The sequence below is a fragment of the Archocentrus centrarchus genome, chromosome 6 (assembly GCF_007364275.1).
Source record: "Archocentrus centrarchus isolate MPI-CPG fArcCen1 chromosome 6, fArcCen1, whole genome shotgun sequence".
Classification (NCBI taxonomy): domain Eukaryota; kingdom Metazoa; phylum Chordata; class Actinopteri; order Cichliformes; family Cichlidae; genus Archocentrus; species Archocentrus centrarchus.
In genome coordinates this window covers 32,801,920-32,820,195 of record NC_044351.1, presented here as the reverse complement: position 1 = coordinate 32,820,195, position 18,276 = coordinate 32,801,920, and the positions used below count along the sequence as shown (strand labels likewise).

The following is an 18,276-nucleotide window of genomic DNA, read 5'->3' as shown; positions in this document are numbered from 1 at the left end:
CTGTGATTTCCGGTCAAACGAATAAAGTCATATGGTCATGGGAAGACGACTGGGGTCAGGGGATCACTGGAACAGATCTGCTGTTAATGTTTCTTGTTGAAATATCAATGAAACTACAAAACACACACACACACACGCACACACAGACATACACACACGCACACACACAACAGGACGACATAGAGACAGTTGTGGCTGCAAAGAAACACAAAATGTCCCAAAAAGAGGCAAAAATAATCACAGAGACATAAAGTGGCCACAAGGAAACATGAAACGGCCGTAAATGGATCCAAAATGCCAATAAACAGGTTGCACAAATGTAACCAAAAAGGACAACAAATGTATCAAAAAGAAAGAGAAACAAGCAGAAAGAATCACAGAGAGAGAGAGAGAGAGAAAAGCACAGAGAAGCATTAAAAAAAAAAAATATATATATATATATATAGAGAGAGAGAGATAGATAGATAGATAGATAGATAGATAGATAGATAGATAGATAGATAGATAGACGAAAGAGCACAATTATGGAAACGACTACAAAGAATTATGACTTCTTTGTTATGCAGGAAGGTTGAGGGCCCTTCGGTGCTCTGGGGCTCAAGGGCCCCAGAATCCGCGCGTGCACGCAGTCGGTAAGTTATGGTGTAGCTCATTGTTCCCTGATCCTGTTTACAGAGAAAAAAACACCTCAGACGGTTACATAATTTCTTGGACTTCCAAAGCGTTCATTCAGTTATTTTCCTCTCCTCACTGCGTACAAGAGGCTCGCGACCGCTGCCTGCCGACGCGCCGCGCGCGAGCCACTTGGTATGCTTTGACGTCAAGGGCAGCCGGACACACGCGCGCGCACGGCAAGCTCCGTCCACCACTCGAGGAGCGGGCGCGCGGTCGCGGGGCTCGAGACTGAGTAGTGCGAAGTGAGGCGGGCGGTCATGAGAAAAGTATGGACCGGGGACATGGAGTGTTATGAAAGACAGCGAGAAGCGGGCGCTGCCGATTTCTACGCCTGAATTCAGCGGTGACACCGAGCGTGGAGCCGCGGAGTGACGGAAAGAGCCGCTCGCCACGGGATATTCGCTCAACAATGGTAAGTTAGCACCGCGACCGCTGTATTTCCACAGCAGCTTCGCCAGTGCGGTGACGGCACTTTATTCGTGTGGCTCTGTCGGTGTCAGCGAGGTTGTTGGTAGCGATTGTTCGGAGGTGTACAGCAGCGGCCGGGGGCATGACTACATGCGGGTGAGTGTGTGTGCCAACTCGGGACTGCAGTTGAGGCCAAGAAAAGAACAGCTGGCCTTAACACAAGTGTTGCAGCCCCGAGGCAGGATTATGCGGTGTTGTGGATGTGATAAAACTGTATAACCAAGGGTATTAGCACATATCTAACACAGGCAGGCCTGTTTCTGCCTATTAGGACAGGAGAAGCTGTTAGACGTGCTTTAAAGAGGCTGCTGAGAATAGTGATGCTGCATTATGTACTAGTGGTAAGTCATGATGAAGGGTTGCAGATGATAAAAACTGCTCTCGTTTTCGATAGGATCACATATCTGTCTCAAAACACCTCAAAGGGGTCCTGTGGGCTTTTGTTTGAAATGACTGATGCAGTCGACAGTGTAATCAAATGAACACTAACTCAGAAGAGATGCAAAAGGCACAGAAACAAGCACAGATGACGCTGAAGACACTCAAAACACACGTGAAAATGTGGAAAATGACTACAAAGAGCTGCAGAGATGTAGCGTGACAATAAAGAAGTGAATAACAACTATAGAAATAGATCCACAATGACTACAGATACACAAAACAATCGCAAAAGACACAAAAAGCTACTTAACTTAAACTACTTAAAAACTACAAAAAAAGACAAAGACTGTTGTGGAAGTGTTCTGCAAAAAAAAAAAAAAAAAAGGTGAAAAAAATCAACTATAACAAAAAATAATTAATGGAAGAAAAACTAAAAGTAACATGGAAATCAGTAAAAAAGTAAAATACAGTCTTAATAAAATCTAAACTGAAAGCAAGCACACTCTGGAAACTGAAACTAAACTGAAAACAGAAATGTAAAACTAAATGAAAATAAAGAAATATACAGAACTATAATAACTTTAAAAGCTCACAAAGAGACACGAAAGAAGAAGTGAGGCAAAGAGGTGCAAAAACAAGCCCTAACAGGCTATTTTTACAGGTTTGTTTTTTTTTTAAAGCTTTCATTCATAAAGCAGCGCTGATAAAGCCCAGCCGCAGATATAATCTATTAATTAATCAACATATGTAGAGCCAAAGGAGCTATTAGCTGTCAGTGGAGACTTCAGAGGTGTAGAATAACTTTTTTAATTTACAGGACATACAGCAGAGAGTTCCCCGCACACATGAAACAACATAGAATGAATTGCTAATAACTTTGAACACAGTCTGATTTATTTGTTCTTTTTTTCCACCTCTGAAGCTGAACTCATATCTGCACATTTACCTGTTTTTGCTCCTCTAAATAAACTAATAAAAAAAAGAAAGCAGCAGTGAACCTGACGGCGGTGGCTGTCAGGCAGAATACCCCAAAGATGATATGATGATGACATCATCAGGCCTAATGCCACCTTGTGACCCTCTTAACTGAACTAATGACACACAAATACGCTCGCATGCATACGCGCACAGATGTACATTATGGTTTCCTGTTACAGTATTGATTCAGCGTGCCATTTGTGCTGGATGGTGTTATTTGAGATAGACCCAAACGCAGCCCCTCAGCGTCGGAGACAATAAAACAATATTTTACACTGCTGCTCTCACTGTTGGACTGTAATTCTGCCACACTCTAATCTAGTCCTCCCTACTTAATTTAACCGTGTTCTGTTTTCTGTGCCTTTTGTTAAGCGATGTTTAATATCAGTCTATTTCTGGTCCTGTGCCTGAAGGGATGAGGCATTAGCAGCAGCAGCTGACCTCATCGAAAGCCCTTTTCCCTTCGGGCCAAAGGCCAAAATAATCAGTACAGTCATTTAGTTTCATTGTGTTGTCTTTTCTTTGTCTTACCAGGCGACTCCCCAGCAGTGAAGAACTTTGCTGCCGTGCACGCCCCCCCACCTCCCTTCTCAGTCCCTGACACCTTGACGCAACCGCTTTCCGCCTCCTCCCTTCCGAACCCCCTCTCTGTTTCAAACATGGAATCCTCTGGAGGTTTAACTGCTGCCCAGGATGCACATCTGGACCTGCGGAGCAGCCCCGGTCGCTCTGATCTCAGCGGATTGTACCATCTGGGTCGGACGTTGGGCAGAGGTCACTTCGCTGTTGTTAAACTGGCCCGTAATGTCAACACGGGCCAACTGGTGGCTGTTAAGATGATAGACAAGACAAAACTCGACGTCATGGCGACAAGCCACCTTTTACAGGAAGTGAGGTATGAATTCTAAAAAAAAAAAAAGATTGAGGGTTTGAATGCTTATGTTACATGGGATTTTAAACAGACACATTGATATGAGAAGAAGCCTCATGTAAAAAGTTAAATCATTGAAACCATCCTTATTTAAATTTCTCCCTGTTATCATCAGGTGCATGAGGCGGGTGCAGCATCCCAACGTAGTCCGCCTCTACGAGGTCATCGACACACCCACCACTCTCTACCTGGTGATGGAGCTGGCCGAGGGTGGCGACCTCTACGACTATATCCTTCGCCACGAGGGAGGCGTGGCCGAGGGTACCGCCAAGCGTCACTTCGCCCAGATTGTGCGTGCCGTGGCCTACTGCCACCAGCTCCACGTGGTGCACCGGGACCTGAAGCCCGAGAATGTGGTTTTCTTCCCTCAGCAGGGCGCCGTCAAGCTGACAGACTTTGGGTTCAGCAACTTATTCCAACCCGGGATGATGCTGGCCACCAGCTGCGGGTCGCTGGCATATTCTGCTCCTGAGATTCTGCTGGGAGAAGAGTACCATGCTCCAGCTGTGGGTGAGAGGCAGAAAAATTTCACATTCTTCTATCTGTGATTTTTATTTTTTTATTTAAATGCTGAACTGGAGATCAGAGGTTTTAAAGCTGCGAGAAAAAATGATCAACAGAATAGGAAAACAGAAAATGCAAATTGGTGTTGCATAACATTATTCCGCTTTAGAAAAACAGTCTTTGATGGGCACCTTATATATTTTGTTGTTATGGTTATAATGTGAGAGGAAAAACTGTGCAGTGTTTCTCACAGGATTTGATTGTATTTGTGGCAGGAAGAGAAGAAGAAGAGGAGGAAATTTCTTGTTTTGTTAAATAAATTCTAAATAAATAATTAGATTGTAGCCAGTAATTCCATGTCTGCTTTTAATGGAGCGGTATTCAGCTGCCTTGATAGCCAGGGATCGGTCTACCAGGGCCTCTGCACTTGGCCATATTGCACCCGACCCCTGCAACACCTCCTGTGGGTGGTGGGCCTAAAGGAGGGCGGGCCCCATGGGCTAAGGCTCGGCCACCAGGTGCTCTCCCTCAAGCACTGTTCCCTAGGCCTGACTCCAGGCTGGGGCCCTGGTAACCCTATCGCAGCCAGGGTAAACTGTTCCCTTGACCTTTCTGTCAGAAGGGTCCACATCGAAAGGAGTCTGTCGAGGTGGTTCTGACTAGGATGCCTCCTGGGCGCCTCTTGGGTGAGGTGTTCTAGGCATGTCTTACCGGGAGGAAGGCCCCAGGGCAGACCCAGGACATGCTGGAGAGATTATATCTATTTGCCAGCCTGGGGACGCCTCAGTGTTCCCTCAGATAAGCTGGAAGAGGTGACTGGGGAGAGGCATGTCTGGGTTTCTCTGCTTTGGCTGCTGCCCCCACGACCCAGCCCCAGATAAGCAGAAGAAAATGGATGGATAGATGAGTAATCAGCTGCCTCGACAGTTAGTTCCTCATCCTGTGGATGGACTTCAGCTCCGCCTCCTTGGACTGCAGCCTTGGGATGGCAAGCTGTAGTTAACTGATTATGTTGTTGTCTTAGACATATATATAAAAAAAAAAAAAATGAATAAATTGCAACATAAACCTGGGTGGCCCACTCAAGTAAAGTCTGTGTGTGTGTGTGTGTGTGTGTGTGTGTGTGTGTGGGGGGGGGGGGGGGGTCCAGTGCAGCTAGTGACAGGGGGTCACAAGTAGACTGCAGTGCAGTTGATTTTTTTTTTTTATTATAAAATTTTAAAAGGATAAATGGCAAAAGATCTACCTCCTAAAATGTGTTTATTTTGTGCTTTATCTACAAATGATAATTACCTTAATAATTTTGTGCATTAGGATTCATTTTATAGAGGGAACTTTAGCAGGCAGTTTTCTCTATTTTTCCCTTGTAAACCTGATTAATAGACGACTGAATATGCAGATTTTTCACAAAATAATTATTTATTTCAGCCCCGTAAACAGCATTACAGGCTTATTTGCATTTGCGTCATGCCCAGAGGTTGCGTGCAGCGTCAAAGTCTTTCTTTTCTGTGATTAGCACTTGTCGTTTTGCTACATCTGTTTCTACAACTTGTACTAATTTCTTATTTTAAAGTCCAGTTAATGGCTGTTGAAGATCTTGAGCCTTTGTTCACACAGAGTCAGCAGATTAGGTAAGATAAGATGAGGCTGTTTTGTCATGTGCTGTTGCCAAAGCCCAGAAAGAAAAAAAGAGTTACTGCTTATGTTTGACACAGCTGCAGCAAACTGCTAACACAATGAAAATTCACCCAAAAGGCTGTATTGTCTGTTTCCATGAAACCAAGTGTATGTGTGGGTGAAGAGTATGTGGCCAAATTTGTCCCCTTGACCCTGTGTAGGTATTCTTGTGCACTTTCTTGTGTCTCAGTGTGTGCTTTCCATATTTATTGTGCTAGCATGCAATTGTCTGCGTGTGTGTGTGTTCGTATATCCATTGAGGATTAGTGTGTGTGTATCTGGGTCAGTCTAAGCAAGCCAGCCAGTCATGAGCCAACTGGGCACGTTCTGCAGAGGAACCAAACACTGCAGCTCACCACAGTGCCCCCACTCTGCATAGCAAGCATTCGTGTGTGTGTGTGTGTGTGTGTGTGTGTGTGTGTGTGTGTGTGTGTGTGTGTGTGTGTGTGTGTGAGAGAGAGAGAGAGAGAGAGAGATGAAGACAGAGACAGATAGCAGAAAGAGAAACTACTGTGCATCACTGTTTATATCCTTAGTACCGAGCAGGTTTTCTACTATCTGTGACATTAAAGGTGAAGCAGGCCGATAGATTGTGGGATTTGACTTGATAGAAACAGAAGGAGAATTGAGGGCTTTGGTCTTATGGATCCCGGCTGGGGGCAACTCAGCATGTGTGCTTTGGGGAGGTCGGTGGTCTTATCGGCTAAGCGGGAATAGGCTGGATTTCCCCAAGGTCTGGGTGCTGTTCTGTAAACTATACTGCACTGAATGTAAAATAGGTTCTGCTCTTACTGCTTCTGTGTAAGTAAGTTAGATCGAGAGTCGAAGCTGCTAAATTTCCTTAAAAAACTACTATATTGTTTATGGATAGTATACAGATGAGAATAGTGACATGAAAAATTCGTTCACACACGACCATAACTTCAGCATGACTTATGAGTTGCATTAGTTCCTTTTTTAATGTCACTTCCTGTTTCTCACAGGGCGTCCATTTAAATCCTTTTATTATTACCTCCTCTATGCCTGTTTTCTGCTTCACTTCAACTGAAGTGCATTTTTCTGTTCTATTTTTACTTGAATATGACTCAACCTGTAGATTTCATGTTTGTCATCACTTTGACAGAAATGTTCACTTCCACCCTCCCACACACAGACACACACACAGGCACATACATGTATATATTCATGACTGTGTGTTATAATCCTGAGCTGCACAGAGGGAGAGATGTCCCTAAGTGATCTCAGCTTAGTAAGATGACTCATAAACCCGTCTTTGCACACACAGACTGCTCTCTGTGTCTGTTTGATATTTCTGTCCGATATAGACGGGCTGCTGTGCGGTTTTTGTTGTATACCGTAGCGCTGGTAACCATACTAGATGCACCGCTCATGTTTTGTTATGCTCTGCCAGATGTGAATATTTCAACAATAACCAAAGCCTTTTCAAAGGGCTTTCATGTAATATAACTGCTGTGGAAGGGGAGGCAGTGTGACCTGTATTAATTACGTGCCTTTTTAATCATAGGATGCAAAAATAAATATAAGGCAACAATTAATAATCCCAAACTAAGTCTATTCAGGAGGGCATCATGGCAACAGTTTGTAAGATACCATGGAGCATGCTGGGTAATGCTTCCTAACCAGGTAGGATAAGAGTCTGTAAAGATAGAGGGTGAAGGATGAGAGCAGAAATGCACCAACAGCCAAGAGAGGAGCTGTGTCTGCTGTCTGGAATATTTGGGGTTTTAAAAATGAGACAAAGTTTTGAAGAACACCTCCAACTGCAACGCTAATGAGCCATAATGTATGCAGACTCTGTTTAAAGAGCAGCAACAATTGGAGGTAATAATAATAATAATAATAACCGGATATACTGTAAAACTGCCAAAATCTTTAAAAAACAAAAACACGTGATACATTTTTGGTCATGCAGCCCAGCGCTAGTTTACGCGTGGTCTAATTAAAGACGTGGTGTTTGTGTTTGATGATGGTCACATGATTTAGAGGAGAGACAGGAATGTCTGCAGGACCTCTTGCCTTTAATAAAGATAAACACTGCATACAGTTACATAATATCTGCCCTTTACTGCGTGCATGCATGTGTGTACTCTTTCTAGGCTGTGAGTGTAAATGTTCGGCTTCACATCAAGGTCATCATGTTAATGATACATGCAGGTCTTTTTTCTTTATAAGAATTCAACCGCTGGCTAATAAGAATCGGTTTGTCATAAATAAAGAACACAAATAATAGTTTGTCAGTGTGGGAAAGTGCTCTGCCTGAACAGATGTAAATCTGACAGTAAGTGGTGAGTTATGACAAAGACGTTGGGCTGTGCAGTAAAGTTGGAGAAAATGTCAGATAAGGAAAAACGGAAGAGCTAAATTGGTGGAGTTTGCTCTGTACAGGAGGAACTTCTGCATTTGGCAGATTACTCAGAGTCAGCTACTCATTTGAAGGGTGAAGAGCGTTGTTTGTGTTTCCAACAGTTGGTTGTCATGGAAAGTTTTAGCGAAGTGCGTTGACTTTATGAAGAAAATGATGATGATGCGTTTTTCAGTTTGTGTCTTATTTTTTTTAAAAATGAGCCCCAAATGTGATGGAAGAAAAGCTGCTTTGTTATAGCCTGAAACAGTACCTACATGCTCAGTCTGGTGCTTAGTAAGTCAGAAACTTTAAGCTCTTTGATGTGTGATGACTTTGTATCTGGATGCCACATCATATACACCACCTATTCCTCTGCTCGAAGGTGGAGGGTGATGGCTGCTCATTACCCAGCGGGCAGTAGCACATGGAAAGCCCCCTGTGAGCATCCTATTTTAGGCCGAGGAAGAGCAGAATTACCGAGAGGCTTTCCAGACAAAACCTCTTTGTCAGTGTTTTCATATCAACCTCAGGGCTGCTGGACTGTTTGTAGCAACAAGTACTTTTCCAAAGCTGAAAACCACAGCACCAGCACACTAACACATACCAGGAAGTCCAATGGTGCAGTGAACAGATTATCTCTCAGCAACTAAATCCAAAAACAGATGCCTCATTCTGGGAGAATATTTTTGCAACAGTGAGGATCCGCAGATGTTTCTGGGTACGGCATGTCCTGATTTATGAACACTCTTTCCAAGACTTTAAACAGGTTTTCCAAACAAATACTTTTTTTTTTTTTTCCTTTTTTGGGACAAAATCTTTGTCTCTTTATCCCCTTAACACTCACCGTTTACACTAAAAATAGACTAAAGGGTCATTTTGTGTCAGTTCATCAAATGTGCTCCAGGGGAATGATTCCTGTTGTGATTAGTTTTCTCAAAAAATTATTTCAAGGGATGAAAGTCGGGGTGTTTATGTCTGTTTTTCCATCATTTTTTAAGGGGGCTGTTTTAAAATTCCATCATCAGTATTAAAAGAGCACCATCACAGATTTTGCATATAATATTAACAGAAACGTTCTCTTTCTAACACAGTTAATTTGGTACACGGTGTCATGTCATGTCATGTTTTTTAGAGAAGGCTGTTGACAGTAGAGATCTTCTTCGGTCAATCCGTGATGCAGGTTGGGAAGTTTTTCTTTTAATTTGATGGATTTTGATGGAATGTCCCTAAATGAAAGCGACTTTTTAAGTTAGACCGAGTATATGCTGTTCGAAAGGCTTCAGTCACAGAGGCCCGGAGACCTGACGGCGACAATCTGGCTGCCACCATTTACCCTGAATGGTTGCTGGAAATTGCTATTGGTTGCAAAGAGATATAGGGTGCAGGTTTCCATGGTCGCCAGTAAGATGCCAACTTATGTGCAAACACTCGCAAACTACTCGCCAAACGGTAGTGAAACTGTGAAAAGTTTTTTTTTGCCTTCAAAGGGAAAGTTGCACCTTTTGAAATGCGTTGGTGACGACTGTTAAAAGTTTTCATTGCACTTTTTCAGGTGTCGCTGCAGTTCGGAGAGTAAAGGGCGAGTGTTTGCAAACAGATCGGTGTCTTCCATGCACACTGAGGCCAACAGCAGTCACTCTGAGGCTTTTGGTGCAGCAACCGCTGCCCTTACATTTACCACCACAACTAGAAGAGTGTCTGTATGAATATCAGCTTCAGCCAAAATAGTTATTTAAATGCCCTTTGCCGGGATCTTCTTAATCCATGCATCTGTACTTGGCATAGTTATACTTTTATACAGTTTTTAAAGTTTAGTGTTGCATGTCCTCGATAGCTAAACAAATTCTTTTGAAATAATGCAGTTTCACGTCAAAGTGATCACAGAAGATGACTGCACAGTTATTAAAATAATATGAGTATACACAAAAGTTATGTAAGAGTTAGACGATAATCATTTCAGAGTAATACTCTTTCCCACGATGAGGAGAAATATGGCTTCGTGATTGGTCCAGTTCCTGTAATACAGCTCATGAATCAGTTACTGATGATCTGAATGCACCTTTTTTTTTTTAACATGCTGGGATACTCTGGATTTAGCTTCCAAATGTGGGCAAAAAAAAGGGCTGCATTTATATTTAGTCTCAGCTCGAACACCAGTTGGAGTCAGCTGTGTTGACCCTTTCTGACGTATTTGGCCTTGAAATGTGCGCTTAAAAGGAGACGGCCCCAGCAGAGGACCGCAGATCATTCAGTTACTCTTTGAAGTTGTGCTGAAGGTTTTATATTGCAACTGTTTTATAGTTACATTTCTTTTCAAATATAATGTCAGCATTATGGCATCTGAGTCTGGTTTGTATTTACTGTGCGTGCATGTGTGTGTGTGTGTGTGTGTGTGCGCGCAGTTGATCTTTGTACTGTCAGCAGGCCACTAATGCATGGTAAGAATGTGTGATATTCCCCAGTGAGCAGAGAAAAGTACACTCCCAGCACTCTGTGGTTTCTCCTCCCTGTTGCATAATACGTCCCCGGACTGAAATGAGCGTGTCCACGAGTGTGCGTGTGAGACTACATTGTATGGTGAGAACTGAGGGCTGTTGTTTGTACCATCATGAGTATGATGTGGGACAATGGCTGAATGTCTGATCATATACGGGGCTGGTACATGTGAGAACCACTGGATAAAGGAGGATTTGAATGTACCACAATGTTTTATTATATTCTAAAAAGAAATTTTTTTGAATTCCTTTTATGTCTGACCTGCTTAGTATTTAATGAGGTTTTTGTTTTGTGCTGTTATAACTGCGTGTGAAGCTGCATGCACACTGCAGCCCTGCACTTTAAGGATTATCTGTGCCCTTAAACATGTGCTTTTTGCACCATTACGTGTTATTTTAAACTAGTTGCAAAACTGATTGCACTGCAAGTGTGCTGTTTCTGCACAAAAGGCAGTGTACTCAAATTCTGAGAAAAGGATGTTGATAAAATTTTGGTCTCAGGTAATAAATATGTAATTTTTATTATTAATACTGTTCTAATAGGTTACAATTAAAACAAGGCGCTGCAGATGCTCTGTGAAGCTGGAAGCACCATATGCTGTAAGGCTAAATGCACAAGACTTTCAGATACTGCTCATCTGTTGTAAACAAGTCTTTAGTTCTTCTATTTCTTTTGTCTCCTCCACTTGTGCAGTTTCATCAAATTTTTTTAAGGACACACTGCACACCATGCTGCAGCATGCCTGGTTTTCAGCATACAGCTCTTTGGGAATCACCTCGTTGATGCAAAAATACTATTTTATGCCTGCGAAACTCTGTTATCTTTGGCATTTTGCATCGATTCAGCTAAAGAAATGGGAACAAATGATGTTTTTGAAACAGACTGCTAGAAACAAAGTGTCTAAAGGTCCAGCTGTCCATCTTTTTCTGCTTATCTAATTCAGGGTCTGGGGCCTATCCCAGCTGCCGTAGAGCGAGAGGCAGGGTACACCTCAGACAGGTCACCAGTCTGTCGCAGGGCTAACACTGGAGTCCCTGGGTGGATGTATAATATAATAATTTAAGGTCTGCAGCCTAAGTCATGTACAGATATCACTAGTGTCACAGGTTTAGTCTTAAGCTGAATTAAAGGACAAGTAATATGACCTGTTTAGAAAAGGAGTAATAGGTAGGTAGCTGAACCGCTGAAGTCTCTAGAATTTATCCTCTGGAAACAATGAATGTTTCATGTAGAAGTTTCAGTGGACATTACTCCTTACTCGAACGTTAGCTTTCAGCAGACTCGGCCTGCTTTAACCAGGCATCGTTGCTCTGTTTCTATCACGGTTTCTGTCACAGTTTAACTATCAAACTAAAAATGATCAAAAAGGACTGAGTAGAGATCCAGTAAAGAGTTTTTTTATATATATATATATATAAGTTTAGTAATTATTGCACTATTGTGTTTTAATGACATTTTATATGTGGACTGCAGTTCTCTGTGAAAGAAAAAAAACCTGAAAGATAAGCAGCAAAAGTTGGCAAATCAAGGTCAGACCTCTGGAAACACCCTTCAAGTTGCGCATGAAGGAATATGTGATATTAGCGGGGGCAGGTTTTAGTGATGAAGATTTATGATCTGCAATATTTACAGTGTTACATCAGGGTTAGCGCACAGTCTGAACAGAGAGCTCAGTGTTCCTATTTCCAGTGTTTGGGCAGCAACACGAGAAGAGGCATAAAAGACAGAAGGAAGATGGTTCTCAGAATAGCACAACACCACAACAAGCCTTCTGTTTGTTACGGCCTTCAGCCCTCAAGCTCCCTTTCCTCAGCTTGCGTGTGAGTTTCCTTGAACCGGCTGCCGTGTTCTCGCAAGAGTTTGCATCGACCTCCTCTCACCACATCAGGACAGGAGAAGGAGGGGAGGCGAGTGGAAAAGAGGAAGGAAAGGGAGGATAGGGGAAGAGAGCACGCTGTCAGCAGCGCTGTCGGTCAGGAAGCCTGGGCATGTGTTTTTCAGTCAGGGTCAGGAGCACTAAGCCAGGTTGTCCACAGCTTAGTGCTCACAGTTTAGATTCTTAAAAACCGGACATCCAGCTGTTACTCACGAGCTTTCCTCTTAGATTGTTTCACTTCATTGAGGAATGCGCTCGTGTAATCTGATGTAGGACTCAGCAGGGAAGCTCCACTGCTGTGCATCCTGACCTGTGACCTCACTGTGGAGCCGAAGCAGGCAGGAGAAAATAGAAATTCACTGCGGGAGATCAGTGAATACAGCCATCATCTTTGCTTTAATCCAGATTGAATCCTTTTATGTACCTTTGTAGTACAGAGTGAGCTCTTTCTCCTTGACTGTTACATTCAAAAAGTGACAACATTTTAAAATACCCTCTCTGAACCACGGAGCTATTCTAAATATGATGAGAGCGCAGAGGGATTGGAGGCTATTTTAAGTCCTGAAATTATTTTGCTATTTAAGGCTAATTTTTGTGATTTTTGTGTGTGTGTGTGTTCCAGATATCTGGTCTCTGGGGGTGATCCTCTACATGCTGGTATGTGGAGTCCCTCCCTTCCAGGAAACCAACGACAGCGAGACTCTGGTCATGATCCTGGACTGTCGCTACACCATCCCCGAACATGTTTCTGACGACTGCAGAGAGTGAGTAAAATCCAGGTTATTCAAATGTCCTCTTAGACCAGATCTGTAGGGAAAAACGTTGTCTGTGAAAAGCAAAATGATTTTATTATTTTGCATGTTTTATTTGTGGCTGCTTTCTCTGCCGCAGATTTGTGCTGTTCAGTAGATGCGGTGCGTTAAGAAGCTGCTGACCGTAAAATCATCTCATTAGCGTGCGTTTCACTGAATAATTTCAGTGTCCTAGATGTCTCGAAGGCTCCATCAGCCTGCTGCAAATATAGTTCTGCCTAAGAGTGTGAACCTCATCTTCATTTCATTATTTCAAATGTTGCATCTGTGTCTTAAATTTTGCCACTCCTGAAATAAAATACACCTCCCAGGTACACATCTGTCTTCTCGTTGCACCTTCACTCCTTAAAGACTGAACCAGCACACACAAAAAGTTAAGTAGATACAACTTCAGATGAGCAACAAGACATGATGACATTCATTGTGTCATTATGTATTTAACAAATGCTGAGCCAAAATGCAGAAGCAGCGTGTGAAAAACTAAGTACACTCTTACTGCTTCCTGATTTAAGAGCAGCAGCCATAGTCATGATTGATCAGCAGCAAGTGTGTGCACTTCTGTAGAAGCAGAAGTTTCATCAGAGAGTCTGAGCTACATCTCAGACATTACAAGCTGCAGTTAGCATGGTAAAGTTTGTGGGCGCTGGTGTAGCTCATTGGGTTGAGCAGGCGACCCCAATACTGTAAAAGGCTGTCACAGAGGCCCCGCTCTTTCTCCTGTCCACTCTCAACTGATAAAGGCTAAAAGCCCCCAAAATACAAAAACACTGTTAAAGTTCAGGACAGCACAATTAGAAGAAGACTAAACAAGTACGGCTTGTATGGAAGGGTTGCCAGGAGAAAGCCAAAACTGCATCTGAACAAACCACAAGACGTCTGCAGCAATGTCCTCAAGACAGATGAGCCCAGAGATGTTTGGAGATGTTTGGCCGTAATGCACAGCATCACCCAAACACAGCATATCGGCACAAACACCTCAAACCAGCTGTCAAACACACTGGCGGAGGGCTGCAGCCACAGGACCCGAACATCTTGCAGTCACTGCCAAAGCATTCTAGGGTCAAATGTGAGGCCATCTGTCTGACTGCTAAAGCTTGGCTGAAATTGGGTCATGAAACAGGACAATGATCCCAAACACAGCAGCAAATGTGCAGCAGAATGACTGAAAAAGAAAAGAATCAAGGTGCTGCGATGTGGCCCAGTCAAAGTCCAGACTTCAACCTGATTGAAGTGTTGTGCAAGAATGAATCTTCTTTGTTACGAAAGAGGAAAGCTACAGATTTAAATTCTTTGCTCTACTGACCAGCAATTAAACCAGCGCGAAATCTGACCTTTAAATCGCAGCACGCCGCTTTTAGGGTCATTTCACGGTGCTTGTCAGCTCATATTCATCATCAACACCATTTCACCCCGTTTAAATAATATTTACTAAATCATGCGTGCATGGAGAGCTGTTGCAGGAAATGACCTCACCTGTTTGTTTGTTGTTTTTATTTTATAGACTTGAGTACCAAAAAAAACAGAAGGAAACCTCTTTGAAATGCTGGCTTTTGGTCTTTTTAGTGATTTGCTGAGAAAAACCATGACAATAAAGTATAATAAAATAGGTGCAGTAGAGTGTGTGTGTGTGTGTGTTTAAAATAGCAGCTATATCTACATGTTCCTCTTAAATAGCTCCATTAAGGTTATTTCCAGCTCGTCTTCAGTCTTGGGAGGCGACGTAAATACCCTCGGCCCTGTGGTTTTGTCAGATTATCCACTTCTGACCCGGCACTCGTCATATGACTCTGCCCTCTGTCACACAATTATGTATTTGAATTTATGAGAGGAGCAGAACAGAAGAGCCTTCTGGACACATACAGGTTTAATATGTGTGCTGACGGCCTAGATCGGATCAAAATCAGGTCATTTTCTGTGTCAATCCAGTCGCTGTAAAGGCTTATCACTAAAAGCATAACAGACACTTGTATCTTCTCCCTCAAACAATAAAATTCTCTCTTCTTTCCCATCAGTCTGATCTCCAGCATGCTGCAGAAGGACCCTTCTCGCCGCGCCTCACTCAATGAGATTGAGGCTCACCACTGGCTGCAGGGGCTGGATAACGCCCTCCTCAGCCCAGAGCCCCCCCCACACTGGCTCTCAGGGGCTCTTTCTCCCAGCTCTCCCCGCTCAGGAGTGCCCGAGTGTGGAGATCTGCTCGCTGAGAGGCCATCGTCTCAGCAGGCGTTCCCTGGGCCGTGGCAGCCCAGCTTCAGCTTCACCCTGCGTCCACCTCCAGCTGAAGAGCCTCCGATTGCCAAGAACCTTCCTGCGCTGCAGCAGATCTGTGAGGAGGAAGAAGATGAAGATGAAGAAGAAGAAGAAGAAGAAGAGGAGGATGAAAGTATGCTGAAAGAGGGAGAAGGTTTGGCCTCTTTACTAGAGGGAGAGCCAGAAGGAGATGCTAGAGAGACGGTGGATGGAGAAGAAAGCCACGAAATCAGGGAAGAGGAAGAGAAAGGGTTAAGAAGCTCAGTGGAGGTAATGGAGGAGGACAAAGCAGAGATGGAACTAGAAATAGAAAATGAAGACAGTGGGTGTGTGATTTCAGATCAGCCAGTCAGTCATGGAGACACGCTGGTCAGTCAGACTCCTGAAGTTCCACCATCCTCTCAGCTGGGTTTGAGGGTACCGTGTTGTCAGGGACAGCGAGACATCACAGCCCGAGAGGAAGGCAAAGACGAGGAGATGGAACCCAACAACAACACCAACAAACCCCGTCCTCCTCTCCCTAAATCTAACTCCCATCCCTCCCTCATGTCCTCTGCCGGCCTGAACGAGAAGGAGATGCAGCAAAGAGGAAGAGAAGGAGAACAAGGCGAGTGGGCAGGAGAAAGCGGAAAAGACGACCTCCTAACAGACAGGTCTCAACCCCAGAGTGCGGCGGCGACCCGCGATGAGTCGACTCCGAGGGCGGAGCAGGGAAAACGGCACAGCATAAAGCTTCGCGAGCGCCTCTTTCAGTTCCCTCTGTGTGAGAAAGCTCTGGCCTTCAACATACCGACACACAACAAGCCCAAAATCCTGCCGCTGGCTCAGTACAACTGCTGCCATGTGCTCTAAGTGAAACTGGCCTCGGTGCTTTTTGATGTGCTGCTTCCACGTTTGGGGGGGGGGGGGGACACGGGGGGGGGACACGGGACTGCTTAGCAGTCAGCAGGTCGCTGGCTGCCCAGCGTGGACCGCTGACCTCCCCGCTGAGGCACAAGAGCGAAACGTCCTCAGCGTACAAACGAGTGCACACGAAGAAACATGCACAGCTTCATACGAACAAACTCTCCTCTCTAGCGTTTTGCTCATCGGATAAACGTTTGGAGAGCCGGTGTTGAGCACAGTAATCAAACTTAGTAGAACTTCATCCCTTTGCTGCTGTGTACAGGAGCCACCATAGAATTAAACCAGACTGTTTCCAGTGTGTAGCTTAGAAACTGTATATGAATGAGGAAGACTGAGGAAAGGAGGCGACACGGAGAGAGGGATCTCATAACCACAAGCAGTTTATATCGAATAAGCTAAAGTCCTTTTTGTTTGTTTGTTTGGTGCCTAATAGGATAAAAGTGGATTCATACTGTAAATCATTTCAGTCCCGACTGCAAAAGCTCCGAGCTCCTTATTTTATTATATGTGAATATGAACCTTTAAACTAGAGCTGCAACTATTATTTTTATTGTTGATTAATCAGCCAGATATTCTGATGGATTTCTTTATTTTATCAGAAAACTGAAAAATGGTGTTCCCAAAAAAAAAAAAAAAAAAAATTAGGAGGTGGTTCATTAAAACGACCGGTGGACCAAAACCTGAATTCACTTTAAGACCAAAAAGGTAGAAAACGGATACATTTGACGACACTGGACCATCAGACATTGGATTCTTTATTTATTTATTTTTTGGAAGAACAGATAATTATTAAAACAGTTGCAGATACATAGATGTGTTAATTTATCTTGAATCAGATTCTGCTGCAGAGTAGCACTTCCTTCCTTTGCACATCCTGCCTGTCACATGGGTTTGAAAGCTCTTAATATAAGCAAGACTGAGACTGTTACAATATGATATGTTCAGATATGATACTGTATAATACACCCCTGAGAAGAGGACAATATGATTTCCTGTTCTCTTAATCCTTTGGTCTAAAAGAAAATATATATATCGTCCTAACATACTGTATAAAAGTGTTTCCGCGCTCACTGGTCGTTGACTGGAATGCAGGTCTTCCATTTTTCGTTTTAATTCTGCTGAACTAACATTTCGTTTTATTTTGGACGAACAGTTTTAAAGTTCCTTGATTTATTATTTTTTTATAACGTGACAAAGATATGAATCCTCTGAAGAGATATGTGACTTTGTGCATGGTAATACTGTCATTTATCACCATATACCTCCACGTGTCTTGGACCTGACGGGACATTCGTTGTTTCATTGCTCTTGTGTGACTGTAAGTACTTTGAGGTAACCCACTGAATAATGAATTGCACACAGTACGACTACTGTAGCCGGCAGCTTTTAACAAGCAGTGTCCGGGGACTGATGGCTAAGTTTGTTGGGTCGTTCAGACCGAACCACGACGGCTTGTTATTATGTAGCTGAGGAGTCTCTCCGATTGGGATTATTTTGACACATAATGGCTCTGTGTGTTCTGTACTTTTTCCTTTTTGACGCAAAGACGAAGGTGTAAAGTTTTGTAGGGTAACAGAAGGTCAAAGCTGTACAATAAGCTACATGTTGCTCCTGTAGTTCAGTAACCAGAGCTTACTATTGTCAGTCAGTGCAGCTTCACGAGCTCAACAAATTGGATTTTTCATCAGGACCGGCGATCGCTGGTTCCCTGCCTATATGAGGAGCGGCTGTCACGTGAAATCTGATTATCGCTCATGTCTCATCAGCCGTGGAAGCATAAAATCTGTGCAGTAGGGGGATAAAATTATTTGCTTCTATGTGATTGCAGCCCGTCCCTCCTCAGTGCGTCTGTCTGCTGACCTGCATTATTACTAGGACCACGTCTCTATGGAGCCATGAACTTGTTTTTCTGTTTATTTATTAAAATGGATTCAATCAGCAGGACGGATGTGTGCAG

At 43.5% G+C, this 18,276-nt stretch overlaps 1 protein-coding gene across 1 annotated transcript; it reads left to right on the top strand.

Annotated features, from left to right (window-relative positions):
* Positions 1-891: 891 nt before the first annotated feature.
* On the top strand, positions 892-18,260 carry snrkb (SNF related kinase b). The gene is made up of 5 exons (XM_030731336.1): positions 892-1,087; positions 3,037-3,397; positions 3,549-3,943; positions 12,974-13,115; positions 15,176-18,260. Exons 2-5 carry the CDS (start codon positions 3,162-3,164, stop codon positions 16,263-16,265), a joined length of 1,863 nt encoding a protein of 620 aa, XP_030587196.1. The 5' UTR covers positions 892-1,087; positions 3,037-3,161; the 3' UTR covers positions 16,266-18,260.
* The last annotated feature ends 16 nt before the right edge of the window (positions 18,261-18,276 follow it).

Excerpts from the sequence above, each read along its gene's own strand:
- snrkb (XM_030731336.1), top strand. The coding sequence starts at position 3,162 with ATGGAATCCTCTGGAGGTTTAACTGCTGCCCAGGATGCACATCTGGAC. Across the intron at positions 3,398-3,548 it reads CACCTTTTACAGGAAGTGAG|GTGCATGAGGCGGGTGCAGC; the intron begins GTATGAATTCTA and ends TGTTATCATCAG. Across the intron at positions 3,944-12,973 it reads GTACCATGCTCCAGCTGTGG|ATATCTGGTCTCTGGGGGTG; the intron begins GTGAGAGGCAGA and ends TGTGTGTTCCAG.